At 35.8% G+C, this 20317-nt stretch overlaps 1 protein-coding gene across 1 annotated transcript in view; it reads right to left on the bottom strand.

The window, feature by feature from the left end:
- Positions 1 to 267: 267 nt before the first annotated feature.
- The window catches only part of UBLCP1 (ubiquitin like domain containing CTD phosphatase 1), a 23870-nt gene continuing 3820 nt past the window's right edge, over positions 268 to 20317 (bottom strand). Inside the window, exons 3-11 of the mRNA XM_060144147.1 lie at positions 19481 to 19572; positions 18989 to 19074; positions 18792 to 18907; positions 17460 to 17558; positions 15080 to 15117; positions 14420 to 14518; positions 11475 to 11591; positions 6022 to 6149; positions 268 to 4249 (exon numbers count right to left, since the gene is read on the bottom strand). Of these exons, the coding sequence (XP_060000130.1) occupies positions 4222 to 4249; positions 6022 to 6149; positions 11475 to 11591; positions 14420 to 14518; positions 15080 to 15117; positions 17460 to 17558; positions 18792 to 18907; positions 18989 to 19074; positions 19481 to 19572 (803 nt within the window). The 3' untranslated portion in view covers positions 268 to 4221. The remainder of the gene's footprint in view (positions 4250 to 6021; positions 6150 to 11474; positions 11592 to 14419; positions 14519 to 15079; positions 15118 to 17459; positions 17559 to 18791; positions 18908 to 18988; positions 19075 to 19480; positions 19573 to 20317) is intronic.

The following is a 20317-nucleotide window of genomic DNA, read 5'->3' as shown; positions in this document are numbered from 1 at the left end:
ACAACAAGAAGTGATAGCAATCTAAAGTACTCCAGGGAATTAAGAACTGGGAATAGTAAATAATGCAACTATGAACACTGGGGTGCACATATCTTTTCGAAGCAACCTAAGTGTCCATCGACAGATGAATGGATAAAGATGGAATATACAATGAATGATGAATGGATATACAATGCAATACTACTCAGTCATTAAAAAGAAGGAAATTTTGCCATTTGCAACGACATGGATGGGCTTGGAGGGCATTATGCTAAGTGAAACAAGTCAGACAGAAAAAGACAAATAGTTTATGATATCACTTATATGTGTAATCTAAGAAATACAACAAACTAGTAAATATAACAACAAAAAAAGCAGACTCAGAGATACAGAGAACAAACTAGTGGTTACCAGTAGGGAGAGGGAAGGGGGGAGGGCAATATAAGGGTAGGGGAGTAAGAGTTACAAACAATTAGGTATAAAATAAGCTATAACGATATATTATACAACACAGGGAAGATAGCCAATATTTCATAACTATAAATGGGGTATAACCTTTAAAAATTGTGAATCACTATATTGTATACCTGTAACTCATAAAATATTGTACAGCAACTCTACTTCAAATAAAAAAATCTCAAAGGCATTATGAGTGAAACATAAAAAAGAACTGTAAATAGAATTAAGTGATTGGCATTCAATCAAAAATTACTTCATTTTGATAATCTATATATTCCTGAAAAGTCATCAATTTGGCCTTTAGCATCACAAATTATACACAATCTAATCTGTGTTTGTTGTGGCAATATTGACTTATGAAAATATCTTTGTTTTTGGTATTTTTAAAGACTGGTTTCCCATAGTTTTTATCAATACAAACTACAGGTTCAACTTTTAAAGCTTTTCAGAAGGAAATCAGTGTTTTAATAAGTAACACTGTGTATCAGGAAATATCCTTATACTAGCATTTAAGAAGTGCTTGCTTACATCCAGAGTTTTAAAAAATCATTAGCATGGGAGGTTTTTAAGATTTTACGTTCTACGTGGAACCTCGCTGACATTAAATGATTGACACCCTTTTCTAAATCTACGGGATGCCTGATACTGATTTCTGTTTCAATTGTTAAGATGCATTAGTTTCTCAGAGGTCTCTGATAAATCTATCCAACTAATCTTCAAGGATTTCTCCTTAAGCTCTATATACTTAGCATTCCCACACAGCCCCACACAGCTTTTCTAAGGCAATTCTAAAAACCAGTATATCGGGCTTCCCTGGTGGCGCAATGGTTAAGAATCCACCTGCCAATGCAGGGGACACGGGTTTGAGCCCTGGTCCGGGAAGATGCCACGGAGCAACTAAGCCCGTGCACCACAACTACTGAACCCGTGTGCCGCAACTACTGAAGCCCGTGCGCCTAGAGGCCATGTTCCGCAACAAGAGAAGCCACTGCAATGAGAAGCCCGCGCACCACAAGGAAGAGTAGCCCCCGCTCTCCGCAACTAGAGAAAGCCTGAGCGTAGCAACGAAGACCCAACGCAGCCAAAAATAAAATTAAACCCAGCATATCCTTACATAAATATCTAAGCACTTAATCTCTCGAGACACCACTTGGGCTGCTATTCCAGCTAATAAGATTAATAATTTTTTTTTTTAGTTTTATTTATTTGGGGCTGCATTGGGTCTTCGTTGCTGCACACGGGCTTTCTCTAGTTGCAGTGAGTGGGGGCTACTCTTTGTTGCGGTGCACGGGCTTCTAACTGCGGTGGCTTCTCTTGTTGCAGAGCACGGGCTCTAGGTGCATGGGCTTCAGTAGTTGTGGCACACGGGCTCAGTAGCTGTGGTGCACGGGCTTATTTGCTCTGCAGCTTATTTGCTCCGTGGGATCTTCCCGGACCAGGGCTTGAACCCGTGTCCCCTGTATTGGCAGGCAGATTCTTAACCACTGTGCCACCAAGGAAGCCCAGATTAATAAATTTTGATATATCAATACTTTAGGGAAAACTAACAATCTGTTCCTTGAGAGAGTTCTGTTGATTGCTTGGGATGAGAAAAATGCTCAACCAGTTTATTCACTATTCACATATTTTATTACTATTCTTGGCAACTAACTCATTAAAAAACCAAGAAAAACCCTATATAATTTGCATTTTCCCATGTGTTGTTGTTGTTTTGCATACCCTTCCTTACCAATCCCTATTCCCACACAGCTCCACCTCCTCCCAAAAGACAACCATTTTCCTTTCTATGAATGAAGATCATGTTGCAGTTCCTTACTGTAATGACCTGCTTATCTATTCTTTACCTTTAAAACTGAGTAAATCCTACAGCTATCATTAATCCAGTAACTTGATTTTCATAAAGGACCTGAGGGGCTACCAGGTCTCAAACTGCCTTCTAAATCAAAGATTTAATGATGTTCTGCAGTTTTTAGATTAAATATACTTTATTAGGCACTAATTGTTTGCAAGTCTGGAACATATACATCATAAAATTAATTTGCTATTTCACTAAAACATGCATCTGAATTAAGTCATCTCCTCGTTATGCTGTGTACGCCACATACATAGAAATACAGAGATAGATCTGTTCAATAAATTATGAGACACATAAGACACACTAAAATTCTCACACTCTATGAATGTATTAACCACACAAAGACATGTGATTTCAATAAGCTGACAATGTTCTCCTAGGACTGCTTAATTTAGCATACCTGCTAATAAACTTTGGTTTGGGCACCACCTAATGGCAGAAAATATATTTTTTTTAGAACCTACTTTGCTTTGCTTCCTGAGGCTTGCTAATTTTTGCAGTTCAGTTTATACTGATTTAGAAAATGTTTGCTCTTTATCAACCTATATAAATAGTTTTAAGTGTTCAGTTTTTTAAAAAGGATAAAGCCTTCCTTACCTTGGAATAATAAACTACTTTTCACACTGGGAAAATGTGCCAATGAAATGCTTTAAAAAATTCTATTCGATCCTTAAATATTTAAATTGAGCCTCATAATTAAGACGTTTTCATTGAATCATCTTAATTAGGGGTTCCCAAACTTTTAAAACCATACACATTTAATTTTTTTCAAGAGATGCCTGCCTGAACCTAGTGTTTGTTTCATGATTCAACAAAGAGGCAAAATATTTGGGATAATACAGAGCAGATAACTGATGTTTTAAGAAAAGGAATTTATTATTTACACCACTGAAATAGTCCCCCGTAAGAACAATACATACCATGTTTATTTGAAAGAACCAGATTCCTTTCAAATAGAAGAACTGTATAAAGCAATACTGTCAACACAAAACAGTGGTCACAATACATATCTGCAGGCAAAAGCATTGCAAATAAATTTCGTTAATCTTATGGCTAGATATTTTCACTGCAACACAGTGTTTGCACTTAGAGAAGACAGAGCTGGAACAGAACAAAAACTTTTTGTTCATGCTTTTTAGGACTGAACCAGTGATACGTCCCATTTTAAAAGGTACTGCCTTTAACTGCTTTTAGGACAACGGTTTTAGGCAGGAGTGCTTCTACTTGGCCACCACAAAGAAACACACTCTTGTTCCTTAGTTTCATTCCTCAGTCTCATGTTTTCTATTTGTCACACTATGACATACCTGTATCAGAGCAGACGTTTTCCAGTTTTACTCAAAGAACACTGACACACATACACACCAAACTGAGACAGCTCAGAATTTAGAGATGTAGGTAGTGGAGTAATAAGAGAAATTGTGTTTATGACAAAGGAATAAGAAAAACTCTCAGTGGTTTTAAGCATACTAAACTAGGTTCCTTACTAAAAACTTTTCTTTTTTTGGTTTTAAAAACAGTAGTTTCAAGGTGGGTTTGGGCTTAGACAACAACACAGTGAGACAAACACACAAGACATACTTATTTCCAAAGTCACAAAATGACATTGTTAAGCATACATTTTTGTCCACTTTTGTGTGTGTGTGTGGGAATAAAACTCAGTACTCTATGTTGGAGAAAATATTTTTCAAGAGTTACGGTATATTCATACAGGGGGAAAAAGGTGGGGTTTTTTTGTGTTTTTTTTTGGCGTATTGCTATGATCTTCAAAAAATATAAAATTAAATTTACAAAAAACTGGAAGACCAAGTATAAGCAGTCTGATATTTGCTGCAGTGTCCAGCACTATCATAATGATCTTTAGCATAGAAGCAAAAAGAAGTTCATGGATCTCAAGTATCTTCAATAACTGCCAGTATAGCTTGTAACTACTGTCCTTGCTTCTTTGAGAGATACCTGCAAGAAATAAAATAAGATGTCTAAGCTGTATCACACTAAATTTAACTTAACAATCCAACTCTCCTCCCTAAAGAAAGTTGTTTATTTTAATAACAAAACTTTTCAAGGTAAGTAATAACTGTTAATAATCGCTAACATGTGTTGTTTATGTGCCAAGCACTGTTCTAAGTACATGCATTAATTATTTAGTCCTCACAACAGTTCTGAGTGTTCAGTGAGAACTTATTTCTATTTTACAGTCACAGAGAGGTTAAGCAGTTTGCCCAAGTTCATACAGCAAGAAAGTGGCAGAGTTCAGATTGAAAACAAGGCTCTGGAGGCTACACACTATCACTCCACACTGCCTTACTTCCAAATGTGAAAGCAATATATTAACTAGTATTATAATTTCCCCCCAAAACTAAAAGTCCATTTGAAGATCTTCTTGCATAAAGGTAGTGAGCCAAAGCTGCTAAAGAACTCTGATCAAGAGTGTAAAGATGCAAAGATGTTAATTCACCAAGCAAATTTTTCTTCATATTATTTTATAGGAGTCTACCAACAAATTAAAATTTTTACATCTCTATTTCTCACATTTATGAATTACTATACACTCAGAGCTATGGGGGTGGGGAAAGAGTTCTTAAAATCAGGAGACCTGGACAAGTTTTGATGGTAAAACTTGCTCAAACTGTGGCATTTACTATCTCTATGACTTAGTTACACCATCTACAGGAAATGTGGATAAAAATGCCAGCCTTGGGCTTCTCTGGTGGTGCAGTGATTGAGAGTCCGCCTGTCAATGCAGGGGACACAGGCTCGTGCCCCGGTCCAGGAAGATCCCACGTGCTACGGAGCAGCTGGGCCCGTGAACCATGGCCACTGAGCCTGCACATCCGGAGCCTGTGCTCTGCAACGGGAGAGGCCACAACAGTGAGAGGCCCGCGTACCGCAAAAAAAAAAAAAAAAAAAAAAAATGCCAGCCTTACCCTCCTAATAGGATTATGAGACTCTAATAAGAAGTATATAAATAAGTATTATGTAGGTATATAAGTACATAAGTATATGAGTGATCTGAAAAGCCAAAAGTGTAATTTGAAAAGCCAAAGTGTTATATTATATGAAGTTTCTTTTGTTGCTGTATTGGTGAAATCAGCTCTTCAAAGATTTACTTCCAAAAAAGTACTTGCAGTACATAATAATCCTGTTCACTTCTCCAGAGGTCTTTCCTGCCTCAAAATCTTGACATTTACATGCAGTCCATATGTAGATTTGTACTTATGTTTGTGCTCAGAAAAAAAGACTAGAAGACTAGACACCAAGCTGGTAACAGTGGTTATCTTTCATAATCACAAGTAACTGTTTCCCTAAAGGAATAAATTTTCTATTTTTTCTGCTACACAGAGGTTACTTGTAATTTTTAACAGAAAACTTTTTAGTATATTTTATTTTATCCTGACATTATTTTACAGTATGAGAACAGATTCATAAAAGAGTGACCCATTTAATGTCACAAAATAATTAACAGGTAGTATCACGAACATGTACTAGTCTCTTAAATCCTCTCTAGTAGAGAAGTATTAAAGATCTTAAGAGATGTGGGTTTATGAACAAGTTAGAGGTTAAGAGAAAGGGAAAAATACTTCCAGGGTAGATGTCACTGGATTAGAAAATAGCTTTAGAATTCACCCATTTTAAACAAAAAATAAGAGTTATGTGTATACCAGAGCTGCCAGACAATTTTTCATTCATTAATGTAAAGAAGAAATGAATAAGCAATTAGCACTTACCTTTCCCAATATTTGTGATTTAGGTCCAAAAAGTCATCTAATTTTGCTATTTCCTTGAGGTACTGGGTTAATTTTAAAAGTTCTTTGTCTTTATCTCGATTTAGGTGTGCTTTCATAAAAGGTCTTATCTATTAGAAAACAAACGTTATCCAACACTTCACATTGTAGTAAGAAAACTAGTACAAATCTACACTATTTTATCACTTAAATTACAGTTAATGAGATTAAAATATCACCAAGGCTGTCAATACTAAGAATTACTTTTACATTATCTCACTGACAGTCATGGTATGTTTACAGTAGAAGTTCTTCCACTTAATTTACCTTCTGTTATCTTTTCAGTCTGAACCTCACAACACCAGCTGTCTTATAGCACTTGAACCTTATGTGGCTTCTCTACTTTGCAAAACTGCTTAGACTTTTCCCCCTTCTATCAATCCAGTTGCTTCTTACTAATTAAATAATCTCATTCACATCACTTCATTCATAAAAAGGTACCCAATACATGCTGGATCTACAGAGGAGTGAGATAAATTTTAACACTGATGATTTTACATCAGTATTTTCTATGAAATTTTTATATAGCTATAATATTACACATTTGTATAACCTACTTTCACTCACATTTTATCATAAGCATTTTTATCAGTAAAGTCTCCATTAAAATATTTTTAATTATGAGTTTTCCCATAAAAATCAGCCATATTTTCTAAATTTTTAAGTTCAATGTATTTTATGATAAAAAGTATTCATTTCAAAAGCATGAAAGTCAGGATGGTGGACAGGGTTGAAGACTATAATTAGTAAGGGCTTTTACATCTTGACTTGAATGGTAGTTACATATGTTCTATGTAAAACAATATGTTAAACTGCACATTTTATGCACTTTTCTTTATGTTACACTTCCAATAAAGAGTTCTACTTTTTTAAAGACACCAGCTCATCTATATAGCACTCAAGACAGCATTTCAAAAACTTTTAATTTTAGATGAAATAATGTACCTGGGATTTGCTTCAAAATATCAAAGAGAGGGAAGTAGGTAAGGTATAGAGCAAACATCCATGAATTAACAAGTTGTTTAAACAGGATAATGCATACAATGGGGGTTAGTTTATACAATTCAATGTAGTTCTTTTTATGTTTGAACTTTTCCATTATAAAAAAAATATATCTTTTAAAAATCACACATATGCCTGTAAGTACTGAATAAATCATTTTAGTAAAGCATTAATATATCCTTATTGTGATTGGGAGAAAATGCAAACCGGTCACTTTTACATAGTGACATTTAAAAACAGATGACATTTAATCATTGTCACCTGTTGAGAACAATGAGCCCATAGGAGTCGTTACCGTATCTATCAAGAGCAGAGGTTTTAAATATTTTTTTATTTACTTCTCTGTCATTGGAAAAACACACCACCAGCTTGAAACGGACAGAAGAAAAGTTTCCCATACGTTCCAGGTTCTATTCACATCAGAACAGTTTAAGGCCAAGGACCTCCACAGCTGTTAGTCAGTTGAGCTCTGGCTGAAGGGCACCAATAAGAGCTGTCAGAGTCTGCACAGAAGCAAACTCTTGTAGGAGATCCTAATTCCAAACAGGCAGTGCGGGCAGTGCTGCTTCACAGCAGCAGCAGTGACTGCAGGAGATCAAGAAAACTCTCTGCAGGGACCTGCTTAAGCCCTACAGCTAGGTGTAAATAGGCATGATATCAGAATGTAGTGAAATGAGTTTCAGCATAATCCTGGGCCATACTGTAATGTTTTAAAGTACTCCCTCATTTAAAAAGATTGTAAAGGCAACATATTGACTTCTAAACTATTAATATACAATGTACCAAAGTGATTCCAAGTATAGAAGCAGAAGGGATTAGACTGAAAGAGAAAGTACAGAGTCAGTGGCTGGTAAATAAGATTTTCAACCCAAGGCCCTGCTAAGTTACTTTTACTTTCTAAACATTTGGTCTTAAGCACTATTAAATAACAAAACTAAAATACCCCAAAGATTCTGGATCTAAAAGTTAAACTAGTTAAGTGGGAAAAATTCACCTAACTGACTTCAATTGTTTCAGTATAATCACTGTTCCATTCTTCAAGAATGATCTAAGTGATCACTAGAAGGGCAGGCAACATATATTACCACCTCTGTCTCATATCAAAAAACATTTTTAGGAAATTAAGAATGTTTAGATTATCTGCATTCTCTTAAATCACCATTTCCCTATATAGATAATAAAAGTGAAGTTCAGAGTAACTACTGATTAATCCATGACCAAAATTCAAGTTCCTTTAGTTCAGTACTATATTCATAATTGACAAAGCCTCCTATGTTATATATTTCAAACCTTATGATTAGCAAGCTTATATTTGAAGTTAACTACTTTAAAAATAAGCAGTCTTTAAGATCTCTGTGAAATCTCTGAGATTTCTACCAGAAACATTATGGAACTGTGATAACAAAACAGAATTTAGAATATTTCACAATTTCAAAACCACTTCTATGTCAATGTGGGCAGATCATTAATTACTACCTTCTTAAAAGAGGCTTTCAAAAGGAGACATGCGAGAGATTACCTGTAGAATGCTTAAAAATACCTCTCCTGAATTAGAATTTTTGGAGGCAGAAACGTACATATTTTTAGGAATTCCTTCAATGATTCTACTGAGTACTCTGCTAAAAAACAAACAAACAAACAACTTGCTCTAAAGTAACATGAAGAACTAGAAGTTTATATCATCATCTGTCTGCATCCAGAGATGAGGAGGGCCCAAATGTTGGCTGGGAAAATAATGTTTCTTCTAAAAACACACATGAAAGTAATAATTTTTTTTTTAAGTTAAAGCTCTTCTCAAAAATCATTCCCTGTCTCACTTATATGTAGAATCTAAAAACAAAAACAAGAACAAAACACATACATAAAGCCAAGCTCATACATACAGAGAACAGAAAGAACATACTGGTGGTTGCCAGAGATGGGTGGGTGGGAGAAATGGGTAAAGGGAGTCAAAAGGTACATACCTCCAGTTATAAAATAAATAAGTCATGGGGATGTAAGGTATAGCACAGCAACTATAGTTAACAATACCATATTGCATATTTGAAAGTTGCTAAGAGAGCAGATCTTAAACGTGTTCATCCGAAGAAAAAATTCTGTAACTATGTATGGTGACAGATGTTAGTTAACTAGACTTACTGTGGTGATCATTTCACAATATAAACAAATATCAAATCACAAATTATGTTGTATACCTGAAACTAATATTATACCTCAGTTAAAAAAAAATTAATCATTCCTTAAATACCATGACTTTACCTCCTTTCCAGTACAGACACCACTACTTTCATACAAAATTTGGCTTAGATCAATTGAATCTTTCCTCAAGACTGAAGAACATACTTTTGTACCTTATACCTCGTAAACTACACACAGGAAAAGCACTTCTCCTAAAGCCTCAAACAGAAATCATTTTTAAAGGACAGAATAATCACCAGTCTACCCCAAGTACTTTTCTTCCAAGTCAACAGCTCTTATATTTGTGACAATTCACTACCTAGATTAATATTCAGTCCCTAAACTATCCTCATTGTACACTAAAGACGACATCAACAGTCTGTATGGTGAGCTTCAAAAATCTACCTTCTTCAAGTTTTTCTCTCGTCTTTTAAAGTTATCAAGAATTCAGCTGGTAGTGACTTCCTGGTGGCAGAGTGGTTAAGAATCTGCCTGCCAATGCAGGTGACACAGGTTCGAGCCCTGGTCCGGGAAGATCCCACGTGCCGTGGAGCAACTAGGCCCGTGTGCCGCAACTACTGAGCCTGTGCTCTTGAGCCTGCGAGCCACAACTACTGAGCCCACGTGCCACAACTACTGACGCCCATGCACCTAGAGCCCGTGCTCTGCAACAAGAAGCCACCGCGATAAGAAGCCCACGCACCGCAACAAAGAGTAGCCCCCGCTCACTGCAACTAGAGAAAGCCCGCGCTCAGCAACGAAGACCCAACGCAGCCAAAATAAATTAATTAATTAATTTTAAAAAAAACATAAAAAAAAAGAATTCAGCTGGTGGAAAAGTTCAGGACTGAAATTAAAAGTATCTTAGTATCAGGATTTACACTTCAAATGGAGACTCCATTTGCATTGTACCATAATATAGAGCTATCTTTTCCATTTTCATAATGTATTTACACATAGGCAACCACAGGTACCAGAAATTTTAAGTTTCAAATTTCTCTCTTACCAATTTTACGCTGCTACCAGGGTTAAGTATCACTATGATGCCTACATAAGATTGCATGTGACTTAATGCTAAGATCAACACTGGCCTAGAAACCAAGTTACTTGGGTTCTAACTCAAATTCTATCATTAACCAATTACAATCATGACCTTGGGCAAGTCATGAACTTTCTGATCCTCAGATTGTTTCTATAAAAGATGACTGAGGTTCCTTCTAGCTCTAGCATTTCATAATTCTAAGCTCTCCACTTACACTATATGAATTTTCAAAAACCTTTTATTAGTTTCAGTTTAAAAAGGAAAATCAGGGCTTCCCTGGTGGCGCAGTGGTTGAGAGTCCGCCTGCCGATGCAGGGGACGCGGGTTCGTGCCCCAGTCCGGGAAGATCCCACATGCCGCGGAGCAGCTGGGCCCGTGAGCCATGGCCGCTGGGCCTGCGCGTCCGGAGCCTGTGCTCCGCAACGGGAGAAGCCACAACAGTGAGAGGCCCGCGTACGGCAAAAAAAAAAAAAAAAAAAGGAAAAATACCCTTATTGCCAGCTTTCCAGCTAACTAGAACATCAGAAATTCAAGATTTGTATCCCTAATAGAATGTCTGATGCTTTCACTTTTGATGCTAAAAGTCAATGTCAGTAAGCTCATGTTGCTCCACAGAGCTAACTGAAAATAAAACATCTGGATGGGGGCTTCCCTGGTGGTGCAGTGGTTAAGAATCTGCCTGCCAATGCAGGGTACACGGGTTCGAGCCCTGGTCCGGGAAGATCCTGCATGCCATGGAGCAACAAAGCCCATGTGCCACAACTACTAAGCCTGAGCTCTAGAGCCCACGAGCCACAACTATGGAGCCCACATGCCACAACTACTGAAGCCTGTGCACCTAGAGCTGGTGCTCCACAACGAGAAGCCCCCGCTTGCCACAACTAGAGAAAGCCCACACGCAGCAACAAACGCCCAACACAGCCAAAAATAAATAAATAAAATAAATTTATGTAAAAAAAAAATTAGAAAAACAAACCATCTGGATGAGTTGGTTAACTAAGGAGATACCAAGCAAAAAGAGAGAATGCTCAATTTTATATGAATTTTTCTAAACACTTAAGCTTTTCTTGACAGGATAATACACTACTTCCAAAAATTTATGATATTCAATAGTGCTAACGTTCTACTACATAATCCAGCATATGTGAGAATAGCAAGTAAAATTATGTCTTACCTTTAGTCCATTCTGTGGGTTCATTAGAAAATTTCTTCCTATGTCGTCAAACATGATGGTGTTTTTTTTGCTGTAAAACTCCGAAAACTTTCCCCATATAACACCAAGAGGCTTTACCTTAGAATAAAAGTTTAGATTTAACTCAAGTTTCATGAATAGTTCATCCTTTCTTAAAAGCAGAAATACTGCAAGATGCCCTGCACAACTATGCCAGAGCGTTCCTTTACCATGAGGCAGTCAGTGATGGCTGGCTTTGTGAACAGAACAGAATCAAGATGCAACACACTGTAAGGCACAACATATCTCTCAATGTCAACTTCTGAAAGGTCTGTTCGTGTCTAATGGAACTAAGCCCATTATAAGACTTCCTATAATTTTAATATGAAGATTCGGGATCAAAAAAAGTATTTAATTTTTTAAAAATCTAGTATTTGTTTAGATGTCTGCTGAGCATTCACATGTCCCCTCAGGGCTTGAGGTTTCACATGGGGTCTGTTTTCAAAACTAGAAAACCTTAATGACAATGTACCTGGTTCTTTTATTACAATATTTACATATTTTGTAAAGGAAAAATGGACTTTCTCCTTAGTTCAGTGGTATAGGTGCACAATTTCTAGGGCATCTGATTATTTCACTTCAAAACACCGTAATTTGTAAATTCTTGCTTTTATTTCTGAATTCTTAAAATGAGCCTCCAAAAAGGTAATTTCTCAGTTATTCATATCTATTGATACTTGCATAAATTCTCTGCAAGATCACACAAGAAATAATAGTGATTGCTTGAAGGAAAGAAAGTTAAGTGGCTGGAGGGTCCAGGAGGGAGGAATACTTTCCACTATACACTTTATTTGTGAATCATGTGAACATATTTTACACACTCACAAAACTATTTTAAATACATTAACTTTTAGAAGAAAAAGTACATTTTGCTGAAGGCAGTAGTCTCGTTGACGGTAATGTGAGATTATATGATGATAATAATAATTATATGAGATTAAATGGTAGGAAATAAATGGTGACAAGCGTTGTCATTAATTTTAAAATGTTTTTTCTCCTCTATAATTTCTTTTAATACGGAGAAAGCCTTTTTCTTAGTGTCCTCATTACTGCAAAAAATGTTATTCAAATATTTTAATTTCACTAAAATTTTATTTGCTGTATTTGTTTGCACTATTTGTTTACTACTGAAACAAACCCCCCAAATACTTGAAGCCAAATATACAGAAACTGACACAATAAACCAGATTCTTGGTTTTCTTAGCCAACATAAAGCCTCAAAAAATATAAGAGCTTTATGACACCCAGGGTTAGAAATCCTACATCTTCTTAAATAGTGCTGTCATTTTGCAATTAGGTCAAGCACCATATGTTCTCCAAAACATGAGCTACCTTGTTTTCTATTAGAGAAGTAATATTGCTGACTGTAGAAAAAAATCTGAAAACACAAAAAAGCACAAAGGAAAATATTTAATTACCTATAATCCAGTTAGTACCAAAGAATGCAACTAGATATTCTGATATATTTCTCCAGTCTTTCTGATAAACAGCCGCAACCTCAAAGAGTTCACAGATCTTTTGTAAAGCTAAGGGAACCCCTGAACCAAACAACGGTTAAAAACTACTTTCTAACAGTTTGCAAATACTGCTAAAATACTTCTTTAACTTTAATAACGTATCATGAAAAATTTCTGAAGCACTAAATACTGCATCAAATAATTAGCTGCGGGGTTTCCCTGGTGGCGCAGTGGTTGAGAATCTGCCTGCCAATGCAGGGGACACGGGTTCGCGCCCTGGTCTGGGAAGATCCCACATGCTGCGGAGCAACTGGGCCTGTGAGCCACAACTACTGAGCCTGCGCGTCTGGAGCCTGTGCTCCGCAACAAGAGAGGCCGCGATAGTGAGAGGCCGCGCACCGCAATGAAGAGTGGCCCCCGCTCGCCGCAACTAGAGAAAGCCCTCGCACAGAAACAAAGACCCAACACAGCTAAAAATAAATAAATTAATTAATAATAATAATTAGCTGCATTCCATTAAATGGACGAACAAAAATGTGTACAACCAACTCCCTACTGTTGTAGGGATTTGTTATTGAGGATTTCTTTTTATTCCTTTAATTTTTCATTATTATAAACACTCCTGTTTAACACTTCCCAAACTTCTTTTTACTGTTTAGACTTTGTACATGTACCACTTTAGTAGGTAATAAATTATACTTTTCCTTGATGTACGCAGTATTTCCTTTATTGAAAACTCTACACACACATAATTCTATTCATGACTTTTATGACTTTGACAATTTTAATACCGTCTTCCCTAAGCTTTCCTAGTTTGCTAAGTTCTCCCCAATTCCTATTAGTCTGTGTTTCCAAAAGGTACGGACCATGTCTCCTCATCTCTTTATTCCCAACAGCGCCCATTACAGGGCCTTGCAGATCGCAGAAGTTCATAATATGACTAGTTACTTGACACGTAAACAAAGTGAAGAACCTTAATCTTTTTAGCCCAACTCTTTCTTGATGGTTCTTATTGCTTTCTCTAGGGCTTCACGTACATAACCCCAAAGTACATGCATCATGATATACCTGCTTTTATTTATCAGTTTCATAGAGGGCAGGGCAAGTGTGTCCTGGTCTGTTTCTAGTATCTTCCTTGACAACATTCAGTATTTTTTCACACCTACTCTGTCTTTAGCAACACTGTGCTGTTATCATCACGGGACAATTAACCATGACCTTTCTTGACAGTCCTTCCTCAAGATCCTTAACTTTGTCACTAAAATTCATATCTGTTAACCTGAAATACATCTTATGTCAAAACTCAACTGATACTTTATTATCCACTCAGATGTATTTCTAAACTCTGTGTAGTTTATTCCATCAATATAAATATAAAAGTACACCAGAAAACAAGCAAGTCTTTAAATAAAAAGTAAAATGACTTCTTACATCTATTAATCCTCTCCTTGGAGTATGCACTGTTATCATAGCAGCACTGTCCAACATGAAGGTAATCTTGTAATTTGCATTTGTACTCACTCCCAGCTCCTATAAATACAAATATTCATGTGGTTAAAATATAATAATGTGGAAAATCCCAGGCTTTATGAAAAGTCCAGCTATAATTTCCCATAATGCCAACTTTCTACCCCCTGGCTACCACACCTTGCTCAACAACTAGCAACATTTTAGTTTCACGAAGCAAAATTGATAAATGATAGTCCAAAGAACCCTAGTCTATTTAGCTCTAAAATGAGGGGCCCTTTTCAATGTACTACCAGAAACAGGTTACTTCCCAATTTAATATTTTAGAAGAGCATCACTCCTTTAAGTATCACACACCAGAGAAAAGAAGGAAAAGAAAGTATTAGCGTAAAATGGGAGAAAGAGGAGAGGAAGCTTTGCTGTACTTTTTCTTGAAAAAGACATAGGTAATCAATGCAAACCACCATTAAGCAGACTTTAAACACACCTCTAACTCCTGATACTGGCATTTGTTTTGCTACTAAATGCCCTCCAATGACAATGAAATTAATTCAATTCGGAACTTTCTAAAAAGACAAATGCAGTTTCAAAACGTTCTTAAATGGACTGTTTTCTAACACTTACTTTCATTTTAGCTTCAATCCACTTCATATTTGTTGCAGCTAAAACATGAGGAATGATAACACAATATGTATGAAAAGCTTGAATTTCATTTAAAAAATCTTTCTTCTGTATAAATTAGTTAAGTTTTCTAAGCAAGACTATAAGTTCAAATACATCACAAATAATCCCTAGCATATTTATGGTAAATTCCTTTTAACTGTTTATAAAAATAAACTTATTTTAGTGTGTCTTCAAGACAATAACATTTAAACAACTTTTATCTAAAAGATAAGGTAACCAATGCTCAAAAGAACTCTGAACCTAGGAATTCATAAATCAAGACTAACCACCCTTTTAAAAACAGCCCTAATACTGTTCTCTATCAGTTCTAAACTTGAATTTAGGGTGCCTGGATCTCCATTTTCTTCTGCGTTCCTACTGCCAGGCAACACACAGGTATATATGTCAATATAAGCAGATTAATGTTATGTGTCAAAAGTTTATGTTGAAGACTGCTAGGCTGAAGACTGTCGAAAAATGCTAAAGAAAATTAGCATTTTGCCAGGCTCAGCAAACTTAGTGCTCATTGAGTCCAGCAGCTTTTAACAAGAAGTCTGAGGCAACTAAATTCACAAACCCTATCTATGTCACGTTCCTGCTCACTGTCACACACCAACCACTTCTGAGAACACTGATAAAAATTCAAACTTCAGTTTTATGTGCCCTACTCATCTCAAGTTATTGGACTAAACTATATAGGTATTACAAAGTAAAATGTTTAAAAATGGAAAAAGGAGTTCAATTATTTAAAGTGTGTATATGAGTGTGTGTATATTATTTTAAGGGCAAAGAGGGAGCTGAGTCCTCAAAATAAAAATCTTTAGCACACATACAAGAACCAAAATCACCTTACATGCAAAACTGGTCAGTTGAACTAAAATTTTAGAGAGTGATGTATCTACAATGACAACAATCAGGCGACAGGGAAAAACAATTTTTTTAATTCAATATATATTTTGGGACTATAATCCCCAGATGAAAAACAGAAAGATTTACAGCTAATAAAAAGAGTTTCTAATTATTAAGAAACTATTACATGTCAGACATGTTACTAGTTGCTATACCAATATTTCATTCTTACAACTACCCTGTAATGTAGATTTATTTATCTTCATTTCTCAGATGAGGAAGCTAAGTCTCAGAGCAATTAACTGACCTGCCTAGTGTCACAAAGTAAGGTCAGAGCCAGGATTAAAACCCTAGTCTATTTAGCTCCAAAATGAGGTGCCCTTCTCAACGTACTACCATGAAATTTATTTTAAAAAAAAATTTATTTTAAGCATATGATTGTAAAATGTCCTCAAAGTCCCTAAGTCTACTCTAATAACATTTAGAGGATAAACTTTTTTCTCAAATGTCATCTCAGATGTCAGAGTTGCTGAACAAAAACCTATTTCCCAGAAAGCTTTCTCCTCTGTATCTTAAAAACCAGAAAATTATGTATTTAACTATGTATTGAATTATAATGGCTATGTACTCATAATAACACTAAACTATTGAGATACTCTGATAATAAAAGAAAATACAAAGGAAATTTGCAAACTGCAGAACAACTATGTGGCCTCTCATCAAAAACCTAGTACGATTACCATCTTTAGGGATTTTATTTAATTCACAATTAGGATAGCTCTTTTCTGCTTATGACATTGCCAAGACGTAACTTTAAATGTCTGTGGGAAGGTGAGATGTAAATCAATACACTCCCCTTCCCTTTTCAGAAGGTCGTACCACAAAAAGATTGTCACCGGAACTAAACAGTGCGTTCAGTAATGTAGTAAATTTACTTTTTGGAGCAAACTCACTGTTACCACAGACCTGTAAGTTCCTGGAATGGCAGACCACAAGTTGAGTAACACTGCTTTAGCCCTGCTAAAGTAACACTGCTTTATTAAATAAATAAAATTTAATAAAAATTTTATTAATTTTCCTTGAGTAAATTCATATTGACTTTATTTCTGAACTACATCACGGTAAAATTTTTTTAAATACATATCTTTCTCCAAGTGTTTTGAGACTAGAGTGATGAAGAAAGGAGAAAGCAACAATATAATAAAGCATCAAAGATTCTACAGCAAAGATCAGAAAGAAAAGATCCTAATCAAGGTGGGGTCTTGTGAAAATAAGGCCATTTTTTTTTCACACCATAATCTACTCTCTTCCTATATTTAATTATTTCAGCGGTATTTGGCAAATGCACATAAGTTTATATTGTGATACAAGAAAGTCAAACATGCTTCATCAGAAATTTGCAAAATATAAAATTTAAGTCACATTTTATAAAGCAGAGTAATATAAGGAACAACTTATTTTCATGGAAATCTAAACAAGAAATATAGCTTACACCAAATAACAATGTCATAATCCTCATATGCAGATGTTAGGAATTCATGAAGATATGGCCGCATTAATTCTACCCCAGTCTCTGCACAAGACCTATGGTCTAAAAGAAAATCAGTTAGAGATGATGATTAGTTTATTATCATGGACAAGTACCCAATATCAATTAAACTTCTGAAATGTAATATAAACACTCAAATGCAAACTACTTCAGACTAACTTACATCAGCTGACAAAGGGATGTCTTCAAAACACACAATTCAATATTCTTGCAATCCAATTTTAATTGATCAATTCTGTTCAATTTGCAAAGACCAATATCCAGAATTCAGGCTTATATAATAAACAGTAAATTTTTTTCTCATCTAATCTCTAAAACGTAGATGTTATTTTAGGATATGAAAAACAAACTAGGGCCACATATACTCACTTTTTAGCCATTTACCTACCAAATATAATCATATTTCACCAAAATAACAGGTTTGATTAACTTAATAATCAAATTTTTAAAAAAATTTACGCTAACTTATGACATGTACTTAAAGTTAAGGATTAGAGGTAAATAAATCCATTCTAATATCAGGAGTTAACTAATCATTTCTGGCAATATTAGAGGATGAAAGAACAAATTGCTTTTTTTGTTGACATGAAATTTTAAATTCAAGAATCTGCCTTGGGGCTTCCCTGGTGGCGCAGCGGTTGAGAGTCCGCCTGCTGATGCAGGGGACACGGGTTCGTGCCCTGGTCTGGGAAGATCCCACATGCCGCGGAGCAGCTAGGCCCGTGAGCCATGGCCACTGAGCCTGCGCGTCCGGAGCCTGTGCTCCACAAGGGGAGAGGCCACAACAGTGAGAGGCCCACGTACCGCAAAAAAAAAAAAGAAAAGAATCTGCCTTGAACATAATTAAATAGAAAACCAGGAATAAAATATCAAAAATGATTTTTAAATAATCATAAAATGTTAAGTGTTAATCAATAGGGAATCACTTGATTAAATTATCACACATCCATAAACTAGAAAAGCGCCTGACCAAAAAATACATATATTTAACTCACAATGAATGTTAAATGACTGTGATGTTCAATATATCATTAAGTAAACATAAAAAGGACATACATACAAACACCCTGGAAGATGCACATAAAAATATGAGTGGTCATCTTTGGATCTTGGGATTACGGATGACTTCTTTTTTCCCTTACAATAAAATGATTTACTTTTAAAATAAAAAGAAAAGCTTTCAAATATTTCATATTGCAAGGGAAAAACAAACAAATAAAAGGGGAAAATGCCATTGTGGATAACAGAGATGGAGCACAGTTTTAGGTGACTTACCAAATAACGTATAATCAACATCTAGTACCAAAAGTTTTTTCCCTTCCCTGGGAGGATTCAAAACTTCCACTTTGTACTCTTTTACTCTGCGGGAAATTTTCAGTAGGTTTTCCTCCCTAACGAAAAATAAGATCAGATGAAATATTCACTTTTTCTCAAATTACAACCAATTTTCTTTGATGATGAAAAGTACTCACCTATTTTCTACTTCAACTACTTCATCTTCAATATCAAAGTCGTTAATAACATCATCATTGTCAGGAGGTGGACCTAAGACATCTTCCTATTAAGATGAAAAATAGCTTTGTTTGGCCATATTATCATTAACATAACAAATACATTCATAGCATAAAAAACAAATAAGAGGTACGATTTGAGTCCAAGAGTCTTGCAAGCACACACTACGGGAAAACTTCCACATTTTATATTTCGTTATATATGTTCACTGGGCAGTTATACCATGTTAAATTTGACCATTAGCACTACTACTACACTTACATCTAGCTATACACTAACAAATTTCCCAGTATTTGGTTTCTGCTGAGTTAATAACACATTCATTGTGCAGCTTTTACTTTTCACCGACTGCTAAACTGACAATTTTACCACAATTAAAACTATGATACAACAGTGTGATATAAACCATAATATCTTCAAAGGGACAAATGGTAACAAAAGTAAACATTTACCAAGCTCTCCTCACGAGTTCCCATCATCATGATTTTAGTATTTGGTTTCAGTTTGAGAGCTCCAAGCTTAACATCATTTTCTGCAGGTTTGCCTACAATACAAGCAAATGACTGTTTTCTCACTAAAGTTCAGGTGCTGGTTTCACTATCCCATTACACAAAACCCTAACATTAAAAGGTTTGGTACAGATTCCACAGCAAGTTTTTTTCCTTAAATTAACAAACTGTTACTGCTGAATTAGCAATTTCTAACACACTAAGAAGTAGTAATTAACACAAGGTTGGAATTTTTCCCCAACTCTTAGAGGAACACCTTTAATTCAACTAACTAAACAAAATAAATTCATGTTTTATTCTGTTGTTCAAGATGAAGATGACTGTTTTCCAGAAAGTCCTGAAAATTGAGTGCCTGAGATAACTGTACATTTACTGCTACTCAGAACTCAACATTCAATGATAAGACAAACACCGTGAAAATGCCTTTTAACTGAATGTGAACACTGCCTATAATTTACAAATCATTATTACTTTTGAAACAGAAAAGATAATTTGGGGAGAATAAAAGGCCCAAACTGTAATGAAAAGGCTGTGCTAGAAGACAGATACTAGAAATTACACTGGGGGCTTCCCTGGTGGTCCAGTGGTAAAGAATCCGCCTTACAATGCAGGGGATGCGGGTTCGATCCCTGGTCAGGGAACTAAGATCCCACATGCCGCAGGGCAACTAAGCCCTGCCACAACGACTGAGCTCGTGCGCCTCAACTAGAGCCCGCATGCTACAAACTACAGAGCCCATGCACTCTGGAGTCTGCACGCCACAACTAAAGAAAACCCGCA

This window comes from Lagenorhynchus albirostris, chromosome 3 (genome assembly GCF_949774975.1).
Source record: "Lagenorhynchus albirostris chromosome 3, mLagAlb1.1, whole genome shotgun sequence".
Taxonomy (NCBI): Eukaryota; Metazoa; Chordata; class Mammalia; order Artiodactyla; family Delphinidae; genus Lagenorhynchus; species Lagenorhynchus albirostris.
Note: the sequence above shows the minus strand (reverse complement) of the source record. Positions and strands in the feature narration are given on the sequence as shown.